At 40.0% G+C, this 26,022-nt stretch overlaps 2 protein-coding genes across 3 annotated transcripts in view; one reads left to right on the plus strand and one right to left on the minus strand.

Moving 5' to 3' along the window:
• Window positions 1–26,022, minus strand: part of si:ch211-180a12.2 (uncharacterized) — a 113,610-nt gene that overhangs the window by 23,067 nt on the left and 64,521 nt on the right. For both annotated transcript variants that reach the window (XM_062055774.1, XM_062055773.1), the window contains exons 2-4: window positions 13,242–13,556; window positions 12,868–13,161; window positions 10,128–10,433 (exon numbers count right to left, since the gene is read on the minus strand). In XM_062055774.1, coding sequence (XP_061911758.1) covers window positions 10,128–10,433; window positions 12,868–13,161; window positions 13,242–13,556 — 915 coding nt within the window. The remainder of the gene's footprint in view (window positions 1–10,127; window positions 10,434–12,867; window positions 13,162–13,241; window positions 13,557–26,022) is intronic.
• LOC133655264 (uncharacterized protein K02A2.6-like) lies at window positions 446–3,997 on the plus strand. The gene has a single exon (XM_062055255.1). The coding sequence runs from the start codon at window positions 506–508 to the stop codon at window positions 3,995–3,997; it is 3,492 nt and encodes a 1,163-aa protein (XP_061911239.1). The 5' UTR covers window positions 446–505.

Raw genomic sequence — 26,022 nt, forward strand, 5'->3', positions numbered from 1 at the left:
CGGTAAGACGACCAGTAAGATGGCTGGAGTTATCGGCTCGATTGGCCCCTTTGATGAGAATGTCGAGCAATGGAGCTCATACACGGAGCGCTTTGACTATTTTGTCGCAGCAAATGGAATTGATGATGGCAAGATCGTACCTACTTTTCTGAGTGTGATCGGCCCGAAGACATTTACCCTGCTTCGGAGCATCCTACAGCCAGAGAAACCAGGGAGTAAAACGTATAAAAACATTGTGGACATTTTGACCAAACATTTCTCCCCCAAACCTCTGGTAATCGCCGAAAGATTCAGATTTCACCGGCGACATCAGGAAGAGGGTGAGTCTGTCACCATGTTCATGGCAGCTTTACGTAAACTGGCCGAACACTGTGAGTTTGGTGACACACTGAGTGATGCGTTAAGAGACAGGCTTGTATGTGGACTGGCAAACGAAGCAGCACAAAAAAGATTGCTTACAGAAAGTGATCTGACTCTTGAAAAGGCCATTAATATAAGTGTGTCTATGGAAATGGCATCTAGAGAAGCACAGCAGCTGCATGTGAAAGTGCACAAACTCAGCATCAACCAAGATGTGCAAGGGCCATGCTTTCGCTGTGGTAAATCTGGCCATCTTGCATCTGCATGTTGGTGCAAGGATATGGATTGCCATAAATGTGGGAAAAGAGGCCATGTGGAGCGGGCGTGCAGATATAAAAAGAGCAAAGAGGATGGCTCAAAGACTGGAAATAAAGTGAAAAGTGCACATTACAAGAAGAAAAGACAGGTTCACACAGTCAAATATGAAAAGGAGAGTAACAGTGATTCTTCTGAGGAGGACATGTCTACCACAGTGAATACAATACGGATAATGAATGTGGGTGAGAGCTCGGATGGTTTCTGGGCCAAAGCCAAGTTGGAAGGACATTCCATAAAGATGCAAATAGACACTGGATCGAGGGCATCATTAGTGTCTTATAAAATCTACAGGAAACACATGAGACATCTCCCTCTACGTCCTGCAGACACTGTTTTCAGAGCATACATTGGACACACGGTGCACATGAAAGGAATGACCGATGTACTGGTGCAGTGTAACGATCAGACTGTGAGACTTCCAGTCTACATCACCCAGGGAGACTACGCCGCCATAATGGGTCGGGTGTGGTTAAAGGCGATCCATCTCAACTGGCAAGAGGTGAGAAAAATGTCAGACAGTTCTACACAGCTTCAGATGATACTGGAAAAGCATAAAGAGGTCTTTCGTGATGAACTGGGCTGCATGGAAAATATTACAGTAAAGCTACATGTCAAACCTGACACTAAACCTGTGTTTTTGAGAGCGAGACCAGTGCCGTACGCCATCAGATCAAAGGTGGAAACTGATTTGGATGCTTTGGTCAAAAATGGAGTCTTGGAGCCTGTAACGACTAGTGAGTGGGCTACACCCATCGTTCCAGTGCAAAAGAAAAATGGTGGAATCCGGACATGTGGAGACTTTAAGGTGACAGTCAACCCTGCCTTAATAGCAGAACAGTACCCACTTCCCCTGATCGATGACTTATTTGCTGGGCTGAGTGGAGGTCAAAAGTTCAGCAAAATAGATCTCAATCAGGCGTACCTGCAGATGCAGGTGGATGAACAGTCACGTGAGATGCTGACTATTAACACACACAAAGGGCTTTTCAGATACTGCAGACTGCCTTTTGGTATCACTTCTGCCCCGGCTCTGTTCCAGCGAGCTATGGACCAGATACTCTGTGGTCTAGCAGGAGTGCAGTGCTATTTGGATGACATCCTGTGTACAGGAGCAAATGATGAAGATCACCTGCATAACTTGGATGCTACACTTCAAAGATTGAGAGAGTATGGACTAAGAGTTCGCAAAGAAAAATGTGATTTCTTTCAATCATCTGTGGAATACCTTGGACATGTGATTGATGCTAAAGGACTTCATACAGCACCATCCAAAATCACAGCCATCGTGGAGGCACCTCCACCTCAAAACATCAGCCAGCTGCGATCCTTTTTAGGATTATTGAACTATTACGGACGTTTTATTCCTAATCTAGCATCACTGCTACAGCCACTGCATGAGTTGTTACGCCAGGACAAGACATGGAAATGGACAGCCAGCTGTCAGGAGGCTTTTGAGAAAGCCAAGGGGGCGTTAACCACATCAGAGGTGCTGACTCACTTCAACCCATCACTCCAAATTCAGCTAGCTTGTGATGCATCCCCATATGGAGTGGGGGCAGTGTTATCTCACATACTGCCAAATGGTGAGGAAAAACCGATCGCTTTCGCCTCCAGAACGTTGAACAAGGCAGAGTCCAACTATGCTCAAATAGAAAGAGAGGCACTGAGCATTGTTTTCGGGGTGAGGAAATTCCACCAGTATTTATATGGGAGGAAGTTCACTCTCCTAACGGACCATCGACCTCTCACGACCATCCTGGGACCACACACTGGGATACCATCTCTCGCTGCATCAAGACTGCAGAGGTGGGCTCTGCTGCTATCTGCTCACGCTTACGACATCAAATATCGTAAGTCAGACTCCCATTGCAACGCTGACGGGTTATCCAGACTTCCTCTTCCAGTCACAAAGCCCGATTCAAAAACGGAGGACATTTTTTACTTTAGAGAGGTGGAAAAGGCACCTGTTTCAGCAGTGCAGATCAAAAAAGTGACTCGCAACGACCCAGAGCTGTCAGAGGTCATGGACATTGTTGTTAAAGGTCGACCTGCTGGTGACACTGTGCGCCTGAAACCTTATATGGGAAGGAGGTTGGAGCTTTCTGTCCAGTCGGGATGCCTGCTATGGGGGAGGCGAGTGATCATTCCACTGTCACTTCGAAAAAAAATGTTGCAACAGCTTCATGCAGGACATAGTGGAATAGTCAAGATGAAAGAAATAGCGAGAAGCTATTTTTGGTGGCCAGGCATGGACAAACAAATCGAGGAAATGGCTACATCTTGTTCAGCTTGCCACAAAACCAGAAATAACCCACCATTAGCTCCCCTGCATCCGTGGGAATATCCCCAAGAACCATGGCAGCGGGTCCACATTGACTTCGCAGGGCCAGTGGAAGACAGAATGTTTCTGGTTGCTATTGACGCACACAGCAAATGGCCTGAGGTGGCGATAATGAGATCTACCACCACAGAAAGGACCATCGAAAGGCTAGGAGAGATGTTCTGTCGGTTTGGATCTCCGGTTCAGTTAGTCTCTGACAACGGACCTCAGCTGGTGTCGCATGAAATGTCTGCATTTCTACAAGCAAATGGAGTGCAGCATGTCACCTCAGCTCCTTACCATCCTGCCACAAATGGCCTTGCTGAAAGGTTCGTTCAGACTCTGAAACGTGCACTGAAAGCATCACAAGGACAAGGAACATTACACCAAAGACTACATACTTTTCTGCTGAACTACAGAAACACTCCTCACAGCACTACAAAGGCATCTCCTGCAAGCCTAATGTTCAAGAGAGACCTGCGTACGACCTTCGACCTGTTGAAGCCCTCAGCAGTAAAAGACACAGTTCGAGGCCAACAGGAAAAACAGATACAACGCAGGGAACGACAGGCGAAGAACAGAGTCTTCACAGCAGGCGAGACTGTGTTAGCGAGGAACTACAGTGGAGAACCTAAATGGGTTCCTGCTACTATCCTTGCTCAGACTGGACCAGTCTCCTACTCCGTTCAGACAGGTGACAGTGTCTGGAGGAGACATGCTGATCAGCTCCTGTCTGCGTCACCAGTGTCAGCAGAGCTGTCCTCGGAAGATCAGACAGATGCAGTGACCAACCCTTCAGTTCCTCTCCACACCCAAGTAAGACATCCAGTGCCAGATACATCTGTTCCAGCTGCAAGTGTGACTCCAGATGAGACTGAGACACATGTGCAGTTGAGCCCTAAAGACGGTTTTCCGTCAGTGGACAATAAGACTGATGCCCCTGCAGAGAGCAGGTATCCTAAAAGAGAGCGGCGACCCCCTACACGCTTGAGTCTTTAGAATAGTTAGCAACTATCCCAGACCATCAGGGGCAGAATAATCCCCTTGGGATCAGTTGAGGGATAGAGGCAGTCTACCCTCATCCCTGAGTTAGAGTTAAAACATATACCTGTTAGGTGTGGTTTAAAGAAAAAGATAAGGTTGTGACATTTAGTTGGTTGTGTTAAGTCACGTGTTGAGATAATCTTAGATACCAGAAATAAGTTGAATGTGTATGTTTACGTTCTTTGAAATAGTAGCTGATTATTTCTGTTGTTTTCTAAAAGGGACATCTGTTGTAAGAGGGGAGGAGATGTTATGTATTTGGAGCTACTAGGGCTGCCGTAGTTGTGAGGGACGCGGGGAATTATGGGTAATGTTGTCATCACAATACTATACTCCTGGAGAGCGGGAACACGGCTGTATGTTCGGAGTAGTAAGCTACAATAAAAGGTTAACGATCTATCTGTGCCTGCTGCATCATTGTTATAGGAAGACATAACACTTTTGCCCTATTCCTAAATATTGCACGTTCCCGTGAAGGTAGTGGTGTCCCAATGACTCTTTGTCTATAGGGGTAGTGGGCATAACGAGGGGCAGGGAGTATGAATCCTTCAGAGCGAGGGATTTGAGATGCTGACTTGCCCAGGGAGGGCCAGAGAAAACTCCCCAATTTCTGCATTAGTTTAATAATATATTACACGTTAGTTTGTTAAGTTAGCCAGCTAGCCTTGCTAGCTAACGTTATGCTAAAATACTGATAAAAAGCTTGCGAATGTGAAAACATCAACGTAACACACCTTAAATAAAAAATTCACAAGAGGCAACAGGCGTCAAAGGCGGCTTCTTCTCTGCGTGGTCGTATATTTATCAACCGAAGCATGATGAATGATAAAAAAAAACGATCTCAGCTGTTAACTTCATTGCGGGTTTGGCGTGTAATGGTTGTACGGTACTAACCTGACTCTCGCCAGATCCTTGTAGTTCGCTGAACTCCACACAAGGATCTGAGATTGAGGGCAATGCAAACTCCTTCAAGATAGCAAAAAATTATGAACCAATCAGGATCGCCGGGCGGGATTTCATAGATGTAACATAGCGCCGAAGCGATTGTTTGATTCAAGCAACAATGGCGGCACGCAGCGAGGAGTCGTGTGCTGACATTGATTCTGCATATTTGTTTTGCACAAACGACAGCGATCGTCTACTGACATTGCTGCGTTGTGTCAGTAGAGGTCCTCTAACTTTTCGCTCTGTCGTTATCCAATTGTCAAGGCGAGGTTGCAGCTTACTGCGAGGTTCGTTCTCCCGGGATGCAAACGGACGACTCCGGACAGGACTTGCAGGTAGGAACATGATTTAATCTTGAAAAGTCAAAACAGCACCACAAACAGAAAAGTAACAGGAGCATGAAGCAAGAAGCAAACAATGACACCAGACTGAGCGTGGCGAGCAAGGTGACTAAGTAGCTCTCTGATTAGTGGTTGACAGCAGCTGAGCGTGGGACCACTAACCAGAGGCAGGTGAACCCAATTAATCCCCATGGTGACCAAAATAAACCCCAGGAGTGCACAAACAGGAACTCAGGGAGTCCAAAACTAACAGAACATAACAAAACATGATCCGGACCACGGATTCTAACACCAATATGTCGGCTGTTCCGTTTTGGATTTCCCAGAGTCGCTCTCATCAGCGTCATGGGTTGATTTGGATGTGAGTGGTTGAAGTAGCACGTCATTCAAGATAACGGACAAGTGGTTTATCCAATCACATACAATGATTTTTTTTACAAGGCACCGCCTTCTGAAATACATCTCCTATTGAGAAGTCCCAGATCCTTGTGTGGGGGGTCAGCGAACTACAAGGATCTGGCGAGAGTCAGGTTAGTACGGTACACCTCTACTAATAAAGTGCCGCGGTACTAATGAATTAAAAAAAAGCTACTATTGCCTTTGAAAAATACCAGTCATTTTTTCCCCCCACCACATACACTGCTATGTGGCGGTGACGTTGTTGAGCAGAGGCACATGAGTGTTTAAACGCGCCCACACAGCGCATACAAGCAGAAACAGTGTGGAGGGGAAGAATGGCCCAAAGCCCTGCGATTCTACCAGTTAATAAGGTGCGTGAAGCACATTATGGAGGTATTTGGGCTTCAAAACTACCAATAAAGGTGACGCTTTAAAAAACACAGAAGTGTGGCGCTGCAAGCATTGCTCTAAAACAGGCCTCGCCAAAGGTGGCAATACAGTATTACCACCTTTGCTTCAAACCTAGGTAAATATTTACACAATAAGCTTTCATATCTGCACAAGGAGTTTAAAGAGTGACAGGTAATATAGTTAACAGCTACCGCTATGCACACATAGATATGTAGACACGCACACAGCTGGTTGGCTTGTTGCCCATTGTTAGGGCACTCAGAATTGACTGAATTTTGTAACAAATTCCTACACATTTTGTTTTATCTTTAACAGTGTGTATTTTACCTGCTACATGTCTTATCTGTGTATCTTTAGCCTTATTGTTTTCAGTATTTATTCATGATTGTATTTGTCTTAAAGCACAGATGAAAATTGGCAACCATAAATGATGAAGCATTTAATACAATGTCAATAAAAATCTATTATCCATTCTAACCTAATTCTAGATTATGGCATTGTTAACTGTTCTTTGAGTGCAATAATGAGCATGTATTTAATGCCTTTTAATTAGAATTCCAATCTTCTATAATCATTCTTTGAGTGCAATAAGAAACATAAGTTTAATGTATCGTAAGATTTTCTGTTTAAATGAAGCCGATATTAACATTTTCTGTGGTTTCCTTTTATTTTGAAAGGTATCAAAATACAAATCGATGTACATTTTGGTACCGGTACCAAAATATTGGTATCAGGACAACCCTAGGTGTAAACTATGCAGTGATGTAGCAAGTGGTGTCCCAATTCCTGGGGAAGATGACAAAGCTCTACCCCTGTTGCTTCATTTCGAGGGTGTAGTGGTAGTGAGTAAGGGTTAGTGTTAGTGAGTGAGGGTGAACATTGGGACTGGGCCTAAATGTCTCTGCATGCAGAAAGAGTTTTGACAAAACCCAAATGATTTAAATTGGAGTCAAGAGTAGTTTTTGCTCTCGTTGCTACTTTGTTGTTTTGATAGAAAAATTGTGTGTTGCATTCAATACCACACATTTAATACATCTACATTTACAATAATACTAGCAGATTTTACGCATTATAAAATGTGTTATTATATTTAATTTTGTTACTTTCTATTAAACATTTTCAGTTTTTTAATCTATTGTCAAAGGGTCGGATCTGGACTTGAAATCGGATCTGAGGCCAAAAAATCAGATCAGGAACAGAGGCCAAAAACACAAAAATAAATAGTTTAAAATAATAGTATATTTTATTTGTTACGCACTTTCCATTTAAGTAGTTCTAAGAAAACACTAAAATGTCTGCTAGAATACGTTTTCTGCGTAACTTTGTTGTAGAAAGCCTCTACTCCTCGCAATGCTACTCTATTGACAAAGCTCTACTCTGCTTGTTTTAAAGCTTCTTCTTCCTGGAGCAGCTGAAATGCAGTCCCTGTGATTAGGATAGGACAGAATAGGTAGGAAAGGATAGGATAGAATGTATTTATCCCACAATGGGTAAATTATGGAGTTGCACTGCAGTGGCCCCACTATGGACTGGACTCTCACATTATTAACCGTATCCACTCGGCATCCATTGCACCGGCTCCTTCCAAGATTTCTCGTTGTTCCCATTGGGTTGAGTTTTTTCTTGCCCTGATGTGGGATCTGAACCGAGGATGTCGTTGTGGCTTTTGCAGCCCTTTGAGACATTTGTGATTAAGGGCTATATGAATAAACTTTGATTGATTGACTGAAAAGGTCCACCAATAAATTATTGAAAACAAGAGGTAAACATTAGTTAAAGTTAAGTTAAGTTAAAGTTAAAGTACCAATGATTGTCACACACACACTAGGTGTGGTGAAATTTGTCCTCTGCATTTGACCCATCCCCTTGTTCACCCCCTGGGAGGTGAGGGGAGCAGTGGGTAGCAGCGGTGGCCGCTCCCGGGAATCATTTTAGTGATTTAACCCCCAATTCCAACCCTTGATGCTGAGTGCCAAGCAGGGATGTAATGGGTCCCATTTTTATAGTCTTTGTTATGACTCGGCTGGGGTTTGAACTCACAACCTACTGATCTCAGGGCGGACACTCTAACCCAGGGGTGGGCAATTAATTTTTACCGGGGGCCGCATGAGCTACCCGAGCACTGCTGGAGGGCCACATCGACAATATTTCAATAAAATTTTGCTCAATATTATTTTTGATATATACCGTAAGATAAATAATAATAATAATAATAATAATAATAGTAATACTTCAACATAGTGTGTGTAACAGCATTCCATGACTAATATATATAAATTAACATTAATAATAAGTGACAGTAAAATAAGCACACGTATGACTGAGGAGTCATAGTGTAACTTTGTGTGGTGTTTGAGTTGTCCGACTTTTTGTGTGGCCTTAAACGCACCAGTGGTTTAGTGCTATGCGTGTTGGTGACAGATGACAAGTTGGTTTTGGCCTGGTTTGTACGGCAGAAAATGACTCGTTTTTCGAGATAGAATTGTTTTACTCATGTTTTTGGTGTGGTTATGTCCGAATATAAACAGTTTTGCTCAATAAAGTGATCGATATAATTCCTGTCCTCGAAGCATCTTGATAGACGTTACAATAATTGAACGGTGTTCAATTGAACGGTGTTGACGAACACCGTTAGGGCCGCTTGTTGTCACTGTCACTCAGAGTTGCATTGCAAAATTCCATAGAATAAATATGTTTATTTTGTTTATAATTCAGATGGGATTTGATTTGGTGCGCGGCATATACTTGCTGCGCGCAGCGGACGCTTGAGCAGTGCGCAATTGCGCAGGCACGCACCTTAGGTGAGGGGACGTTGCTTTGCAGTTCATGTGTTGTTGAAAACACGCCATTCCTCATCAACTTTTCTCTTTTTGGCGTCTCGGGTGTAAACCGTGCATCACTTGTCGCTGCATGTGCACCTTCACTCGCAGGTTACACACGGACACACGCCCATAAATAATACTTTTCAAAATAAAAGCAGCACAGTTGTATTGCGCGCAGGACATAGATGTTTTTTCAACTTTATTTTGTAATTGCAGTTGTTCACATTCACTCACAATCACGCATACGTCCACACGGAAGTAATACAAATAACGATTTTCAAAACAAAAGCAGCACCGTTGTATTGCACACTCGACATAGATACTTTTTAAAATTTATTTTGTAATTTATATTTGGCCTCACGCGGGCCGGACAGGGACGCACAAAGGGCCGGATGCGGCCCGCGGGCCGCAGAATGCCCAGGTCTGCTCTAACCACTAGGCCACTGAGTAGAAATTAAAGAACACAAAGGACATAAAAAGCATAAAAGAGCACAGAGTTGATGCAACCAGCTGCCACTTCGGCGGTGCCATTTCTGCAAACAGCAACAAGAGTAAAAAAATAAAATAAAAAAATAAAATAAAAATGACTGTATGTCCTCCGGAAAACCAATGTCCTCTGCAGTGGACATTTGTTCTTTGTCTATTTCTTTTGTCAGAGGTAAACATCCATCCATCCATTTTCTACCGCTTGTCCCTTTTTGGGGTCGCGGGGGGTCGACATTCACACTCACATTCACACACTAGGGCCAATTTAGTGTTGCCAATCAACCTATCCCCAGGTGCATGTCTTTGGAAGTGGGAGGAAGCCGGAGTACCCGGAGGGAACCCACGCAGTCACGGGGAGAACATGCAAACTCCACACAGAAAGATCCCGAGCCCAGGATTGAACTATTTCTGAAAAAAATAACCCTTTTATGCAAAATAATAACGTCCACTTTGGATGCCGGGTTTTAGGAGGATGTCATTGGAATTAGTCTCTGGCTTCAGAAATCATTGACAATATTTTGATAGTTTCGGAGATTAAAAAAAAAAACCTTGCAAATCCTGTTGCCCCTACAGCTTTCATGTTAAATTTTGGAAAAAATAATTTGGAAACGTTTGCTTATGAAGCAGGTTGAATACAAAACAAGGAGTTGAATACAAATGAAATAAAGATAAAAATGAAACCTTGGGGATCCAGTTCTTCTAGGTATCCTGAAGCCTGGATGGGCTGCACAACTCCTGGTTGGTTGACAGCACACTCCACCTCGCCGCTTTTCCACCTCTGCTCAGGGCTCAGCGTAAAGTAGCGTCTGCTTCTAAACGTCCCATCTGGGTTCTGCTCGTTGCCGGGCGGATCTTGGAGGACGGTGCCATTTTGCAGCCAGTATACAGACATCTCCTCCGGGTAGAAGCTTTCCACGTCGCAGTAGAGGGTGACGGGACTGTTGCTGGAAGGTGAAGGGATGGCCGAGAGTCTGACAGTAGGGAGGTCTGAGGGGGCGACAGTGAAAGTCATCGTTAATCGGAGTAAGGGCAAATATTAGGGCTGTGCTGATCGATCCGTAACTGATCAGAATTGGCCAATATTCTTGAAAATGATGTAAACGCCATTGCCGATTAATGCCTTTTAATTAATGCTAATCCCCTTCGGCTGACATTGTATTTGTTTTTAGTCCCCAGGTTGACAAGTGGCTAGCAGCTTATTATGTGTCTCCATACACAGTTTGGAGTCGCTCCCCTATGATAATAATAATATTCACCTCCATTAGGAAAAATAAACTGCATTTGTTAGGTAACATTATCATAATTGGAGGACAAGGCTAGATGTGTTACACATCAAGATTAAGCCAGAGTCTTGTAAAATGATAATATAACAGCAACTGTTGGAGTGACAGCATTGCCATAGCCAGTACACAATAATTGTATTGTCTTTAAATCAGTTTTTTTGTCATTTTTGTTAATGTTTACAAATTCAGAGAATAGTTATTTTACTTATGCTCATTTAAAAAATATTTTTTTAGATTTTCTTTTTAAATAATTTCAAATAATACACGTCAGATTGGACCTTTTTTTTAATTGAGATGGGTCTTTGCAATTTCATCATTAGTTTTTTTTGTAGCAATCTGTTTGATGTCGAGCACGTACACAAAGCCATATTCATAATTAACATTTATACAATTTTTCTTTTAGGGCTATCAAACAAGTTAACGCATGCAATGAAACTTTACATAAAACGTTTACCAAGGTTGAGCAAATATTGTGCATTCAAGTAAAACGTTCTAAAAATGTTTGTGTATGACATTGTGGCAATAAAATTGCATTTTGTGTGAAAATATTGAGGTCTTTTTGAGGTTCATTTAAATTATGCAAGCAACTTACTTTGATTAATCACGATTATTCAAAAAGTGTGATTACTCCGATTAAAAATGTAATCTTTGAAATTAGAAAATTGCATATTGAGCAAAAAAACAAACAAACCCTGAAGAGTCATTAGGGCGCCAATAGAGACGATTTAAAAAAACAAACAACTTCCCTAAAAAGGTCGTAATACCCTTTACTACAAGGTATGAATCAGTGTTATGATGCAAAAACACGCAGGAATTTCAAAACCCAAAACCAGTGAAGTTGGCACGTTGTGTAAATCGTAAATAAAAGCAGAATACAATGATTTGCAAATCCTTTTCAACCTATATTCAATTGAATAGACTGCAAAGGCTAGATACTTAAAGTTAGAACTGGAAAACTTTGTTATTTTTTGAAAATATTAGCTCATTTGGAATTTGATGCCTGCAACAAGTGGCAAAAAAGATTGAGAAAGTTGAGGAATGCTCATCAAACACTTATGTGGAACATCCCACAGGTGAACAGGCTAATTGGGAACAGGTGGGTGCTCAGATTGGGTATAAAAGCAGCTTCCTTGAAATGGTCAGTTATTCACAAACAAGGATGGGGCGAGGGTCACCACTTTGTGAACAAATGTGTGAGCAAATTGTCCGACAGTTTAAGAACAACATTTCTCAAACAAGCTATCGCAAGGAATTTAAGGATTTCACCATCTACGGTCCGTAATATCATCAAAAGGTTCAGAAAATCAGGAGGAATCACTGCACTCAAGCGGCATGCCCGTGACCTTCGATCCCTCAGGCGGTACTGCATCAAAAACCAACCTCAGTGTGTAAAGGATATCACCACATGGGCTCAGGAACACATCAGAAAACCACTGTCAGTAACTACAGTTTGTTGCTACATCTGTAAGTGCAAGTTAAAACTCTACTATGCAAAGCGAAAGCCATTTATCAACAACACCCAGAAACCCAAACGTTTACTGAGTGTTGTAAAAAGAAAAGGCCATGTAGCACAGTAGTAAAAATGCCCCTGTGCCAACTTTTTTGCAATGCGTTGCTGCCGTTCATTTCTAAATTAATGTGATTATTAAGTTTCTCTGTTCGAACATTAAATATCTTGTCATTGCAGTCTATTAAATTGAATATAAGTTGAAAAGGATTTGCAAATCATTGTAGTCTGTCTTTATTTACGAATTACACAACCTGCCAACTTCACTGGTTTTGGGTTTTGTACAAATCTGTCTGTGTATGTGACAGTTACACTCTCTTAAAGTATTTTGTTCAAGTTTTTGGGAAATCTAAGTTGGTAAATATAGCAAAATATGAAAATAACTTTCAAGCCGGCAGAAGGCATTTTGCTGTAAAATATTGTGAGTAAAATGTCACAAAAGCTGCCTAAATTGTGACGTTATGTATGTTTAGGTTCTTCGACAAAAATACCAGCTTGAACTGCAGCAAAGTGCGCAACAGGTATATTTTTTATACATTTTTGGTCCGAACCACAAGTGTGAACTATTTCATGTTAGTGTGAGAAATGCAACACATGTCCGCACATTTTCCAACCTCATGTCTGTACTCACATGTGATGTTGAGTTGAAAGTACAGCTCTTGGGTGGTGCCATTGTGGGTGACTTTGCAGCTAAACGTGGCATTCTGGTCCCCTCGAGACGGATAGAAGGTGAGGTTGCCAGCAGCTGTGTAGTAGCCATCAGGACTCTTTTCACCCTCAAGCAGGTAAGAAGACTGAATGAGTTGACCGTCCCTGGTCCAGCTAAAAGACACAGGTGGTGGGTAGAAGGCATCTGCGTGACATTCGAGCTTGCTCTCGGTCTCCAACACAACCCATTGTTGCGGTACTGAGAGAGACGGGGGAGCTGAGGAGGGACACACAAAGGGACAGTGTTGTTTCCAGGCTTTCAGGTGGTAAATTCAGTGAAAAGCCACGTCAACATACCGATGACGCTGAGTGTAACCGTGCTGGAATGCAGCATTGTGGAGTTGTAGTGGACCGTGCATCCGTACGCTCCCTGCAGGCTCAGGCCCACGCCGAGGACGGTCACGGAAAAGTCTCCATTGAGGAAACGGCCCGTGGTCCAGAAGAAGCCGTGTTTTATCTGCGAGGTGGCATTCTCCAACGAGGCCACGTCTGAGCCGTTGCTCACCCAGCTGACTTGAAGGAGAGCCTCGTCCAGCTCGTCCAACTCTAGGGTCACGTTGCACGGGAGGCTCACATTTGTATTTGGTGTGGCGTGTATGGCTGTGGAAGACGCTGGCGACAGAGAAAGAACATTTTAGGAAACAAATATTGTAATACTGGTTTTGACAGAAGTGTGCTTTAGTATGGTCTAGTGTTGTACCGATACCAATATTTTGGTACCGTTACCGGTACCAAAATGTATTGTGGTACTTTTTGGTACTTTTCGGTACTTTTCTAGATAAAGGGGACCACAAAAAATTTCATTATTGGCTTTATTTTAACAAACAATCTTAGGGTACATTAAACATATGTTTCTTATTGCAAGTTTGTCCTTAAAGGCCTACTGAAATGAATTTTTTTTATTTAAACGGGGATAGCAGATCTATTCTATGTGTCATACTTGATCATTTCGCGATATTGCCATATTTTTGCTGAAAGGATTTAGTATAGAACAACGACGATAAAGATTGCAACTTTTGGTATCTGATAAAAAAAAGGCTTGCCCCTACCGGAAGTAGCGTGACGTAGTCAGTTGAACATATACGCAAAGTTCCCTATTGTTTACAATGATGGCCGCATGAAGTGAGAGAGATTCGGACCGAGAAAGCGACAATTTCCCCATTAATTTGAGCGAGGATGAAAGATTTGTGGATGAGTAAAGTGCAAGTGAAGGACTAGTGGGGAGTTGAAGCTATTCAGATAGGGAAGATGCTGTGAGAGCCGGGGGTGACCTGATATTCAGCTGGGAATGACTACAACAGTAAATAAACACAAGACATATATATACTCTATTAGCCACAACACAACCAGGCTTATATTTAATATGCCACAAATTAATCCTGCATAAAAACACCTGCGTGTTTGTTACGCTAGCTCCTAGCTCCTCTGCTAGCTCCTAGCTCCATAGAACACGCCAATACAATTCAAACACCTGATCAACACACACAATCACTCAGCCCAAAAGACCGTTCACCTAAACCAAGGTTCATAAAGCTTATATATTTTTAAAAAGTTACGTACGTGACGCGCACATACGGTCAAGCTATCAAATGTTTAGCAGCCAAGGCTGCATACTCACGGTACCTGATATTCAGCTGGGAATGACTACAACAGTAAATAAACACAAGACATATATATACTCTATTAGCCACAACACAACCAGGCTTATATTTAATATGCCACAAATTAATCCTGCATAAAAACACCTGCGTGTTTGTTATGCTAGCTCCTAGCTCCTATGCTAGCTCCTAGCTCCATAGAACATGCCAATACAATTCAAACACCTGATCAACACACATAATCACTCAGCCCAAAAGACCGTTCACCTAACCCAAGGTTCATAAAGCTTATATATTTTTAAAAAGTTACGTACATACGCAAAAAAAAGTTGCGCACATACGGTCAAGCGTTTAAATGTTTAGAAGCCAAAGCTGCATACTCACAGTAGCACGTCTGCGTCTTTGTCATCCAAATCAAAGTAATCCTGGTAAGAGTCTGTGTTGTCCCAGTTCTCTACAGGCGTCTGTGTATCGAAGTCAAAAGTCCTCCTGGTTAGAGTCTCTGTTATCCGAGTTCTTCCATCTTGACTGCATCTTTCGGGAATGTAAACAAAGAAGCGCCGGCTGTGTACTGTTGTGGCTGACTACGTTCGAAAAATACGTCCATTTCGCACCGACAACTTTCTTCTTTGCTTGCTCAGCTTCCTTCTCCATAATGCAATGAACATGATTGCAACAGATTCACGAACACAGATGTCCACAATACTGTGGAATTATGAAATGAAAACAGAGCTTTTTCGTATTGGCTTCAATGTGGAAGGCATACCCGTGTTCGCCGGGCTACGTCACGCGCATACGTCATCCTCAGAGGCGTTTCGAACCGGAAGTTTAGCGGCAAATTTAAAATGTCACTTTATAAGTTAACCCGGCCGTATTGGCATGTGTTATAATGTTAAGATTTCATCATTGATATATAAACTATCAGACTGCGTGGTCGGTAGTAGTGGGTTTCAGTAGGCCTTTAAATAAAATAGTGAACATACAAGACAACTTGTCTTTTAGTAGTAAGTAAGCAAACAAAGGCTCCTAACTTAGCTGCTGACATATGCAGTAACATATTGGGGACGGCGTGGCGAAGTTGGTAGAGTGGCCGTGTCAGCAATCGGAGGGTTGCTGGTTACTGGGGTTCAATCCCCACCTTCTACCATCCTAGTCACGTCCGTTGTGTCCTTGGGCAAGACACTTCAACCTTGCTCCTGATGGCTGCTGGTTAGCGCCTTGCATGGCAGCTCCCGCCATCAGTGTGTGAATGTGTGTGTGAATGTGGAAATACTGTCAAAGCGCTTTGAGTACCTTGAAGGTAGAAAAGCGCTATACAAGTATAACCCATTTATTATATTGTGTCATTTTTTATCATTCTATTATTTTGTCAAAATTATTAAGGACAAGTGGTAGAAAATGAATTATTAATCTACTTGTTCATTTACTGTTAATATCTGCTTATTTTCTGTTTCAACATGTTCTATTTACACTTCTGTTAAAATGTAATAATCACTTATTCTTCTGTTGTTTGATAGTTTACATTAGTTTTGGATGATACCACAAATTTGGGTATCGTTCCGATACCAAGTAGTTACAAGATCATACATTGGTCATATTCAAAGTCCTCATGTGTCCACACAGCAAAAAGTCAGTGTTCAAAAACAAGAAAAAAAAAATACAAAAATGAGGGGTATTTTATTTGAACTAAGCAAAATGATCTGCCAATAGAACAAGAACATTTGGCTTGTCAAGACTTTCCAAAACAAGTAAAATTAGCTAACTTCATGAACCCAAAAATACCTTAAAATAAGTATATTCTCACTAATAACAAGTGCACTTTCCTGGTAGAAAAAAATAATTAGACCTTTTTTCTCAAATGTTGAAAAATATTCTTAAATTAAGTAAATGCTAGTGCCATTATCTTGACATAATGATAAGCACTCGGCATTACATTTCTTGAAACCAGCCAACTTATACTAAAAACTAATTTATTGTTCTTAATGGAAAGGCAACAAGGCAACCGCTTGTTACTCTCGGGGTCTACGAGTCGCTCAGGCAAATCATATGGTCTAAAAAGGCATTTTCCCATCGATAACATGACATCATCGCGCCAAGTGCGTGCTCTTTCAGTCAATTAGTGCGCATATGTACAGCCCGGCCCCCCGCCAAAAAATGTTTAATTGTAATTTTGAAGAATTCATCTGAATGTGCATGAACTATTTCTGTTCAAAATTGTTTGAAATGTCACATGTCAAATGTTTCAATATTAACTGTCCGTTTACTGTACTGTGCCAACTGTACTACTATATGAGTACGTATTTTCTATTGTTTCGTTGAAAATAAAACAGCAAAAGTCCAATTGGCTGTCATCTGTTTTAATTATGACACAATTGTGTCAAAGTCATGATTTTTTTTTTTCATGCTTGAAGTAAGAAATTATTACTTTAAAAAAGTAGTTTTATACTTGTGAGTGTTGATGACACATATTCTAGTTTCAAGCATGTTTTACTCAATATAGGTCATAAAATCTCAGCAACAAGCTGTAATATCTTACTGAGATCATTTAGGACCAAAACACTTAAAACAAGTAAAACACTCTAACATAAAATCTGCTTAGTGAGAAGAATTATCTTATCAGACAGACAATAAGCAAATATCACCCTTATTTGATATATTTAATCTTACTTAAATTTCAGTTTTTGCAGTGCAGGGACATATTTCCTGAGTTTATAAATATAATATAAATAAAAAAAAAAGTGAAAGAAGATTTTGCGATGCAAAAAAATATCGATGTAGTCATAGTAGTATCGACTAGATACGCTCCTGTACTTGGTATCATTGCAGTGGATGTTAGGTGTAGATCCACCAATGGCGTTTGTTTATAGTTGAGTCTAGTTTATTAAGGATCCCCATTAGTCTACACCGCAGTGGAGACTATTCTTCCTGGGGTCCAGGCAAAAGACATCACACAATCACAAAACAAAAGATTACAATGCAGTACAACATGATCAATAATAAAATGTTGTAATACAAAAATAGCAACAACAAAAAAAGATCCAGTGTGCTTCCAGTTCAAAGATGGCTCACCAGGTCACCTGACTTACTCTCGCTCGGCACACAGCTATCAAAACTAATTATGTGAACAGCTTTTTGAGGAGCATGGGTCCTAACTGCTTTGGTACACCTGCCGATGACAGCCATATGACCGCCTTAAGCCTTGTTTATATTGTAGCATCCCGGAAGAGTTGGTGCTGCAAGGAATTCTGGGAATTTGTTCTGTAGTGTTTATGTTGTTGTGGTGTAAATATTCTCCCAATATGTGTTTGTCATTGTTGTTTAGTATGGTTTCACTATATGGCACATGTTTATGACAGTGTTGGCGTTGTTCATACGGCCACCCTTAGTGTGACATGTATGGCTGTTGACTAAGTATGACCTTCATTCACTTGTGTGTAGTGTGTTCAAAGTCACCTTTAATGGTTATTGATTGAACAGTGGGCAATCTTGCCTTGACTATGTCAACTGTAGTTTTCTATTAACATATGCTATATTACCACACTGGTGTGCTACGGTGATTACAGAAACATGCGTAGCTATTACTCTTCCTGTAGGGATGAAGGTCGAAATAACGCAGCTGATAGCAGATAGACATTAGCCGCTAGCTAACTAGCCATGTGTTAAAAGCATCTCTTCCTGAGGGCGTTTCAATGTTATAACTTCACCTTTATCTTTAGTTATTAAGCCAAATTTTGTCCGTTCTCCTTTTTCTGTCTACACACTGTGTCTGCTTGTAAGTACTCCGTGGTTGTGCACTGATGTTCTGCATGACACGAAGTGACGACAGGTACTTTTTAGAGGCGGTATAGTACCGAATATGATTCATTAGTATCGCGGTACTATACTAATACTGGTATACCGTACAACCCTAGTAAGGTCTGTAAATGGTCTGTAATTATATAGCGCTTTACTATACCTGAAACGATACCAAAGCGCTTTACATTATACGTCACATTCACACACTGATGGCGGATCTGCCATGCAAGGCGCTAACCATGATCCATCAGGAGCAAGGTGGGTGAAGTGTCTTACCCAAGGACACAACGGCCGTGACTTGGATGGCGGAAGCTGGAATAGAACCAGAAACCCTCAAGTTGCTGGCACAACTGCTCGACCAGCTGAGCCATGCCCCCCCCCCCTGTTAAGTTTTATAATAATGGGATTTCTTTTTTTTTTTTTTACATAGCTGTAAATGACATTGGCAGTGTTTCCTGTTGCATGTGTTTAAAATGTTTTGTAAGACATGCTAGCATACAAGCATTACATATATCAGAGGTGTCTCGATTATGGGACCGGTATTAGTCCAATGCGATATTTTACTATTTGTAGTTTGGAATGTTAAAAATGCTTCATCAAGTGAAATGACACAGAGAACAACAGTATGAAAAACAAACATTATTACTAGAGATGTCCGATAATATCGGACTGCCGATATCATCGGCCGATAAATGCATTAAAATGTAATATCGGAAATTATCGGTATCGGTTTCAAAAAGTACAGTTTTGACTTTTTAAAACGCCGCTGTGTACACGGACGTAGGGAGAAGTACAGAGCGCCAATAAACCTTAAAGGCACTGCCTTTGCGTGCCGGCCGGCCCGGCCCAGTCCCATAATATCTACGGCTTTTCACACACATAAGTGAATGCAAGGCATAGTTGGTCAACAGCCATACAGATCACACTTAGGGCGCCGTATAAACAACTTTAACACTGTTACAAATATGCGCCACACTGTGAATCCACACCAAACAATAATGACACACACATTTTGGGAGAACATCCGCACCGTAACACAACATAAACACAACAGAGCAAATACCCAGAACCCCTTGCAGCACTAACTCTTCCGGGACGCTACAATATACACCCCCGCTACCCCCTACCCCCCCACCTCAACCCCGCCCACCTCAACCTCCTCATGCTCTCTCAGGGAGAGCATGTCCCAAATTCCAAGCTGCTGTTTTGAGGCATGTTAAAAAAAATAATGCACTTTGTGACTTCAATAATAAATATGGCAGTGCCATGTTGGCATTTTTTTCCATAACTTGAGTCGATTTATTTTGGAAAACCTTGTTACATTGTTTAATGCATCCAGCGGGGGCATCACAACAAAATTAGGCATAAAAATGTGTTAATATCACAACTGTATATATCAGTATCTCGGTTGATATGGGTATCGGTAATTAAGAGTTGGACAATATCGGAATATCGGATATCGGCAAAAAAGCCATTATCGGACATCTCTAATTATTACAGATGACAGATTATTTTGAAGTGTAGCGTTAATTTGTTTTTGTTGACACCTAGTGGTCACAATAATTCATGACGCACAGTAAGTTGAATGATTGCGGACACATTTATTTTAAGATTAAGATTAAAGATTAAAGTACCAATGATTGTCACACACACACTTAGATGTGGTGAAATTTGTCCTCTGCATTTGTCCCATCCCCTTGGGGAGCAGTGGGCAGCAGCGGCGCCGCGCCCGGGAATCATTTTGGTGATTTAACCCCCAACTCCAACCCTTTGTTGCTGAGTGCCAAGCAGGGAGGTTATGGGTCCCATTTTTATAGTCTTTGGTATGACTCGGCTGGGATTTGAAGTCCAACCTACCGATCTCAGGGCGGACAAATTTCTGGATACTTTTTAATATTCTTCTGCTCCGGAGACTTTATATCTGTAAGTTATGTGCAATTATAATGATTTAATACTTGTTTATATTGACAAATGTTGTGTTTAAGAATGCAGTATGGTTCAGTTAAGGACACTTACTACATATGTGTAGCTTGTGTGCTAAGCTGTTGTGTAAAGTAGCTTCTGGCTCTTAGTAGCCTACAGTGTAGTTTACCTTTTAGGAATTACTTTAGTAAAATCCAAGAAAATACCAACTTAGTGTGTGTATTGGGATGTTAACTGGCTGTCCAGCTTTGCACAAGTCAACACGGTGCATGAATGCTTGTATCGGAGCTTATGCAAGAGATTTTAGATGCAAGCTGACATCATCCAGCACTTGTTTATTTGTTGATATCGGACCGATCTCTGACATCAATATTGGATCAAGACACCCCTTACATTTATGTATCTTCCAAAAGTGATTTATGAACAATTAATGTAATAATTACGTTTTGCTTAATGGCGCCCGTGTTTTTTTTCCCCTAATCTTGCCTAAAGTATACACATGCTTTTCAGCCACCTAAAAGTGTGTACCAAATTCCGTGGTGATAGGCATTAAGCTGTCTGAGAAATTTCAAGTCAAGCTGACTAATGGGGTTAAAATGTTGTCGAACTCTGTTTTGCAGGACTGCTTTCTGACAGTGTCTGTCAAAGCTAATTATTATTATTAAGGTTTTGTTGATACATCTTTCGTGTTAAATGTCATGACATAGTGTACCTAATAAAGTGTGAACGTGTATAAACAACAACAAGTTCTTTCTTTTCACACCAGCTTATGAGTCACTAATAACTTAAGTACTCTTGAGTGAATAAAAAGTCATTTGCTCTGCCTGGCAGTGAGTTTAATTAGTAACTAGCACAATAAATACCTGTCGACAAGTTTGTAAAGCAGGCAGCTGTGGAAAAGTTTTTTAAGTGTTTACGTCACCTAATTGTGAGTGGGGAAATAATCAGGTGAGTGCCAACTAAATGTGAAAGGACAAATGTTTTTTTGAATTCTTTTAAAAGGACAAGTGTTTGACATGGTTATGTTGACCACAAATATTTCATCTGCAAATGTGCACAATGCATTGAACACAATGGTTTTCTGGTAAAGGGAAACATTCATGAAAATGAATTTAGCCCCGCCATATTGCATCATTACATTCTATTTAACTGAAAAAAGGTATGTAAATAGACATTTCAGTTGTTATTGCTGTGTTTCCTATTCAGTCACACCTGTTCGCCTTTGCTTATTAAACACATTATAATGCACCTGGTCTGCCAGAGAATAAAAGGATTGTTGTTGCTAACTAGATTTTGCAAAAAAAAAAAAAAAGACAAATCTAGTCAACAGTCTTTTGGAGGCGAGGGCATATCTGTCAACTTGTCCAATTTAAAATATGGGACATTTCTCAGAAAAAATTATAAAAATAAGGAGTTTTCTTTTTAATCACTAATTGTTGTCAATTCAATCAAAAAATGCTTTAAACGCCATGCGCTAGACGGGATACTAACCAATGTTCTGTAACATCGCAAGTCAGTATCATTAACCACTGTGCCATCTACCAGTTAGTAAGTCCAATATATTGTCCTTAAATGTGTTAGTTGACTTAATCGACAATGTCGATTATGAAAATTAATCGACAAAGATTTGCTATTGTCAACGAGTTTCTAAATAACATCATATTGATAAACAGCAAGGAATGTTTATGTTACATGTTTACAGTTTCACATTCTAACATGTCCGAAAAGGAGTAGGAAGAAGCAGATCTTATTTAATACTATCCCTTTATTGTCTGGAAAATGATTTCTAACACACTTGTTTACTTCCTTTTTTAAATCTTAAAAACATAAGCAATGAATGAACAAATACATGTTAAAAAAGTTTACATGAATACGCAGTTAATTTACAGAATGATTCATATAATTTAATGAATGTGTGATATATTATGTGTCAATCATCAATCAGGTTCACATTTTTTTATCAATATTAATTTCTCTTTCTTGTACTTTGTAATCACTTTGAGTTTGAACAATTTCCAATTGACGTTTTTTGACTTATTTGCTTAATCCATTCCATATTTTAATTATACATACTGATATGCTAAATGTCTTAAGTGTTGTACGTGCATGCAAATGTTTAAGGAAATTTTTTTTTTCTCTAAGATCATATTTGGCCTCTTTTGTTGAGAAGAATTGTTGTAAATTCCTGGGCAGCAGGTTATAGTTTGCTTTCTGCACGATTTTAGCTGTGTGCAAAAGTAGCAATAAAAAAGGATTTACATGTTCTCTTTATCCAACATTATGGGTTATTCTAACTGACCTTTTAATGAATGAACTATGAAGTGTACTTTTGTAGTTATTTCCCCATATTTCTGCAAAATAACTTAAATATGATAAGACTAGCGAGCAGTAAAGAATATGGAGTGATTTTCGTTCCAGAGCATAATTAGCTTTCCTCATTATGTGTTGTATATTTTTTTATATATGAGATTTCCAGTTCATTTTATCATCTATTATTACACCCGAAAATTAGATGTTTTAAAAACTTTTTTAATGACTATTTTAATTTGTGTTTGACTTAGTTTTTTGCTGCGACTGAATAACATTATTTTACTTTTATGGATTTTCAAAGATAGTCTGTTTTTGTCAAACCATCTCGTTAATTTGTTCATTTCTCCTTTTATTATCTGTATCAGCTTGTGTGTAGTCTCTTCTGAACAAAACACAGTTGTGTCGTCTGCAAATAATACTAACTTTATGTCCTTTGTAACTTTTTTGGTCCCAGTATTGATCCCTGGGGTATGCCACAAGATATATTTAGAGTTGCAGACCTTTGTTCGCATAGCTTCACGTGTTGCACCTGTTGGTAAAGTAGCTTCTTATCCAGTTTGAGACCTTCTGATGCCATACCGTTCTAATTTGTTGATTAAGATATTATGATTTATTGTGTCAAATGTTTTTGTTAGAGCCATAAATTCTGCCGCTGCACACTGTTTACCATCTGTAGCGTTGGTAATCTCCTCCGTTATTTTGCTTAATGCCCTCAATGTTGAAATTTTGGATTTGTATCTATATTGGTTATCGACACTTAATTTTATTTATAAATTTGTCCAATCTGTTGTTGAATATTTGTTCAATGATTTTGACTTTTATTCTTTAAGGTAAATAATCATAGCTAAATAAACCAACAGGACTGGATAAAAATACTTTTTACATAAAATGTTATGTTTACAGCAGTGTTTCTTAACATTTAGGGTCAGGACCCATTGTTGGGCCCCGAACGCCCCCCCAAAATATTTGTTTCTCAGTTGTGGTCCGTATGGGCCACAGTGGCGCACAGTTGTAATACACTGTTCCACCACTTGTGGCAGTAATGACAATCTCAAAGAAACAGAAGAATTCTGGAGCTAAAGTCATAGAGAAGTTTCCTGAAGCTGTATTTTTATTTGCAGTTTAATTTTATTCACAGTTTATTTAGGAAACAAATATATATATATTATTATTTATTACTAATTTAGTTAGAATGAATTTATTATAACACTGCGTTACTGTATGAAAACTTATTTCACATCAGTGTCCCATATTTCACGTGTCCCTTCTTTTGTATATGGGTCATTCTACAGAATTAAAGCAAAGTGCTGTCCCTTAAACAAAAATAGGGTTAGGTATTCAGACATGGATTTTTACTGAAATTATATTATGACCTGTATAAACCCAGGGCATTAACTGAGACAGTGATCAGATAAATAAATACAAAATCAACTTTTATAGGGCACTTTCTATTGAGTAGCTGCACTTTAAGTTTATCTTTCACTATGATTATATGCTTTGTGTAATAAAGTAAGGCCATCCCTTACTATCCAGGGCCATCCCCTGTAGCTTGGCTACATTTAATAATGAGTAACTTGGAGCTTAGTTTACTACATTTTTCGTGTAGCTTGCCCATCACTGCCGTCCATAGCGTTATTGCTACAAAATATTTCTTATTTATCTCTCCAAGTTTGTACGTTTTAAAATACAACTAAAACAATTCATACTTACAAAACGTCACGTGTGATGTCTGTAAGAGTGTTTTCATGCATATCTGTGCGTGCTATCGTCATGTAATCAAGCTAGCGTTGTTAGCATTAGCAAATATGCTAACATGTTTACAAGTGTCTGTGTTAGTATTATTAACTTACAATGGCATTCTTTTTGTATTGTTTCAGTTTTGTAAATTCACCAAAACGTCACAGTGGAGTTATTGAGTCTGTTAGCTGATTGGAGCGCTAGCTTCTGCAGCTAGTGGGTCCATGACGATAACTTCTAGTTTGTTTGATCAGCCATTTTGACAAGCACTGTTTGGAAACAATTAGGGTATGTAAATAAACGTTTACGAAATCTTTCATACCGGTATATACTGTATCCGTGGCTTATAGTCAGGTGCGGCTAATGTGTGTAAAATATTTATTAATTCTAAAATTTGGTGAGTTCGGCTTAAATAACGGTGCACTCTATAGCCCGGGAAATGCGGTACTCAAAGTTTTGGTAAATATGTCTTTATGTTCATCCACCTGTCTCACATTGTTGATTTGATTGAATCACGTAAAATGTGATTTTCCGAGCTGGCCACCCCGAGTGTTGCCAAAGGCTTGAGTTGGGCGAATCCCGATGGCTGCGGTAGCAGAAGTACTGGTAGAGACCAAAGTCCAGGAAAAAACGAGATTGGAAAGACGCTATAGGAAAGAAGGACAAAAAAGAGGATTTCCATACAAAAAACGAGAGGGTCGGGTTTTAACGATTTGTTGACGTGGTCAACAAAATTTGTTAATAAAATTTGTCGCCAACAAATTAATTTGTTGATAATAGTCGGTGATGTCATCCCTCGTTTTTTTAAGGATGGAAAAGAACATGCAGGAAGAGAAAATTGGCTGTGGCCGCTGAAACAAATCTGCCAGTGAAACAGTAAACAGTAAACACGTCAAAGTTGAATTTTAAAATTTTAAAACTGCCATAAAATCCTGGCTCAGCTCAACCTCTACCTGATCTGAACCAAAATTGATCCCCAGCAACTTTCCGAAGCATCAAGCAGGTTTATATGTGGTTATAGTGTACAAACTGTATATATATTTTCTCATTCTGTTTTGCACACTCTTGGAGTCAACATGTGCATAGTCATATAAATTATTCGCATGTGAATAATGCTGTATAATAGACTGTATTTATATTATTCACATGTGAATAATGCTGTGTAATAGACACATGTAAAAAATACCCAAGTGTTTATTGTTTATTGTGAGCTAACTGTGGTGCTGAATTTCCCCCAGGGATCAATAAAGTACTTTCTATTCTATTCTATTCTATTCTATTCTATTCTATTCTATTCTATTCTATGTACATAGTGTCATGTACATAGTGTATACCCCCCCCCCCCCATTTTTTGTATATATTGTTTTTCAAATCACCTTACATGTATACTGTGTATATGTACATAATTTATCCATTTTTTTAACGTAATTTTTTATATACATGTTACAGGTTATATATCTTTTATTATTGAATGTATCAAATAATGGAAACAAGCCTTTTGGCTTTTTGTGCCATCCATTTGCCTTCTTAAAGCATTACATGGATTCAATTCTTTAAGATGTCAATAAACTTCTGAATCAATCAATCAAAGACAAATCATTTGGTCAATTTGCAAAGTGGACCGTTCTTTTCATGGTAGTATGTCTGTAATTAGGGAGCTTTTAAGCTGGTCGGGCATCTGAAGGGTGCAGTCTGCAACTCTCCTCTGTAAGATA

The sequence above is a fragment of the Entelurus aequoreus genome, linkage group LG08 (assembly GCF_033978785.1).
Source record: "Entelurus aequoreus isolate RoL-2023_Sb linkage group LG08, RoL_Eaeq_v1.1, whole genome shotgun sequence".
Taxonomy (NCBI): Eukaryota; Metazoa; Chordata; class Actinopteri; order Syngnathiformes; family Syngnathidae; genus Entelurus; species Entelurus aequoreus.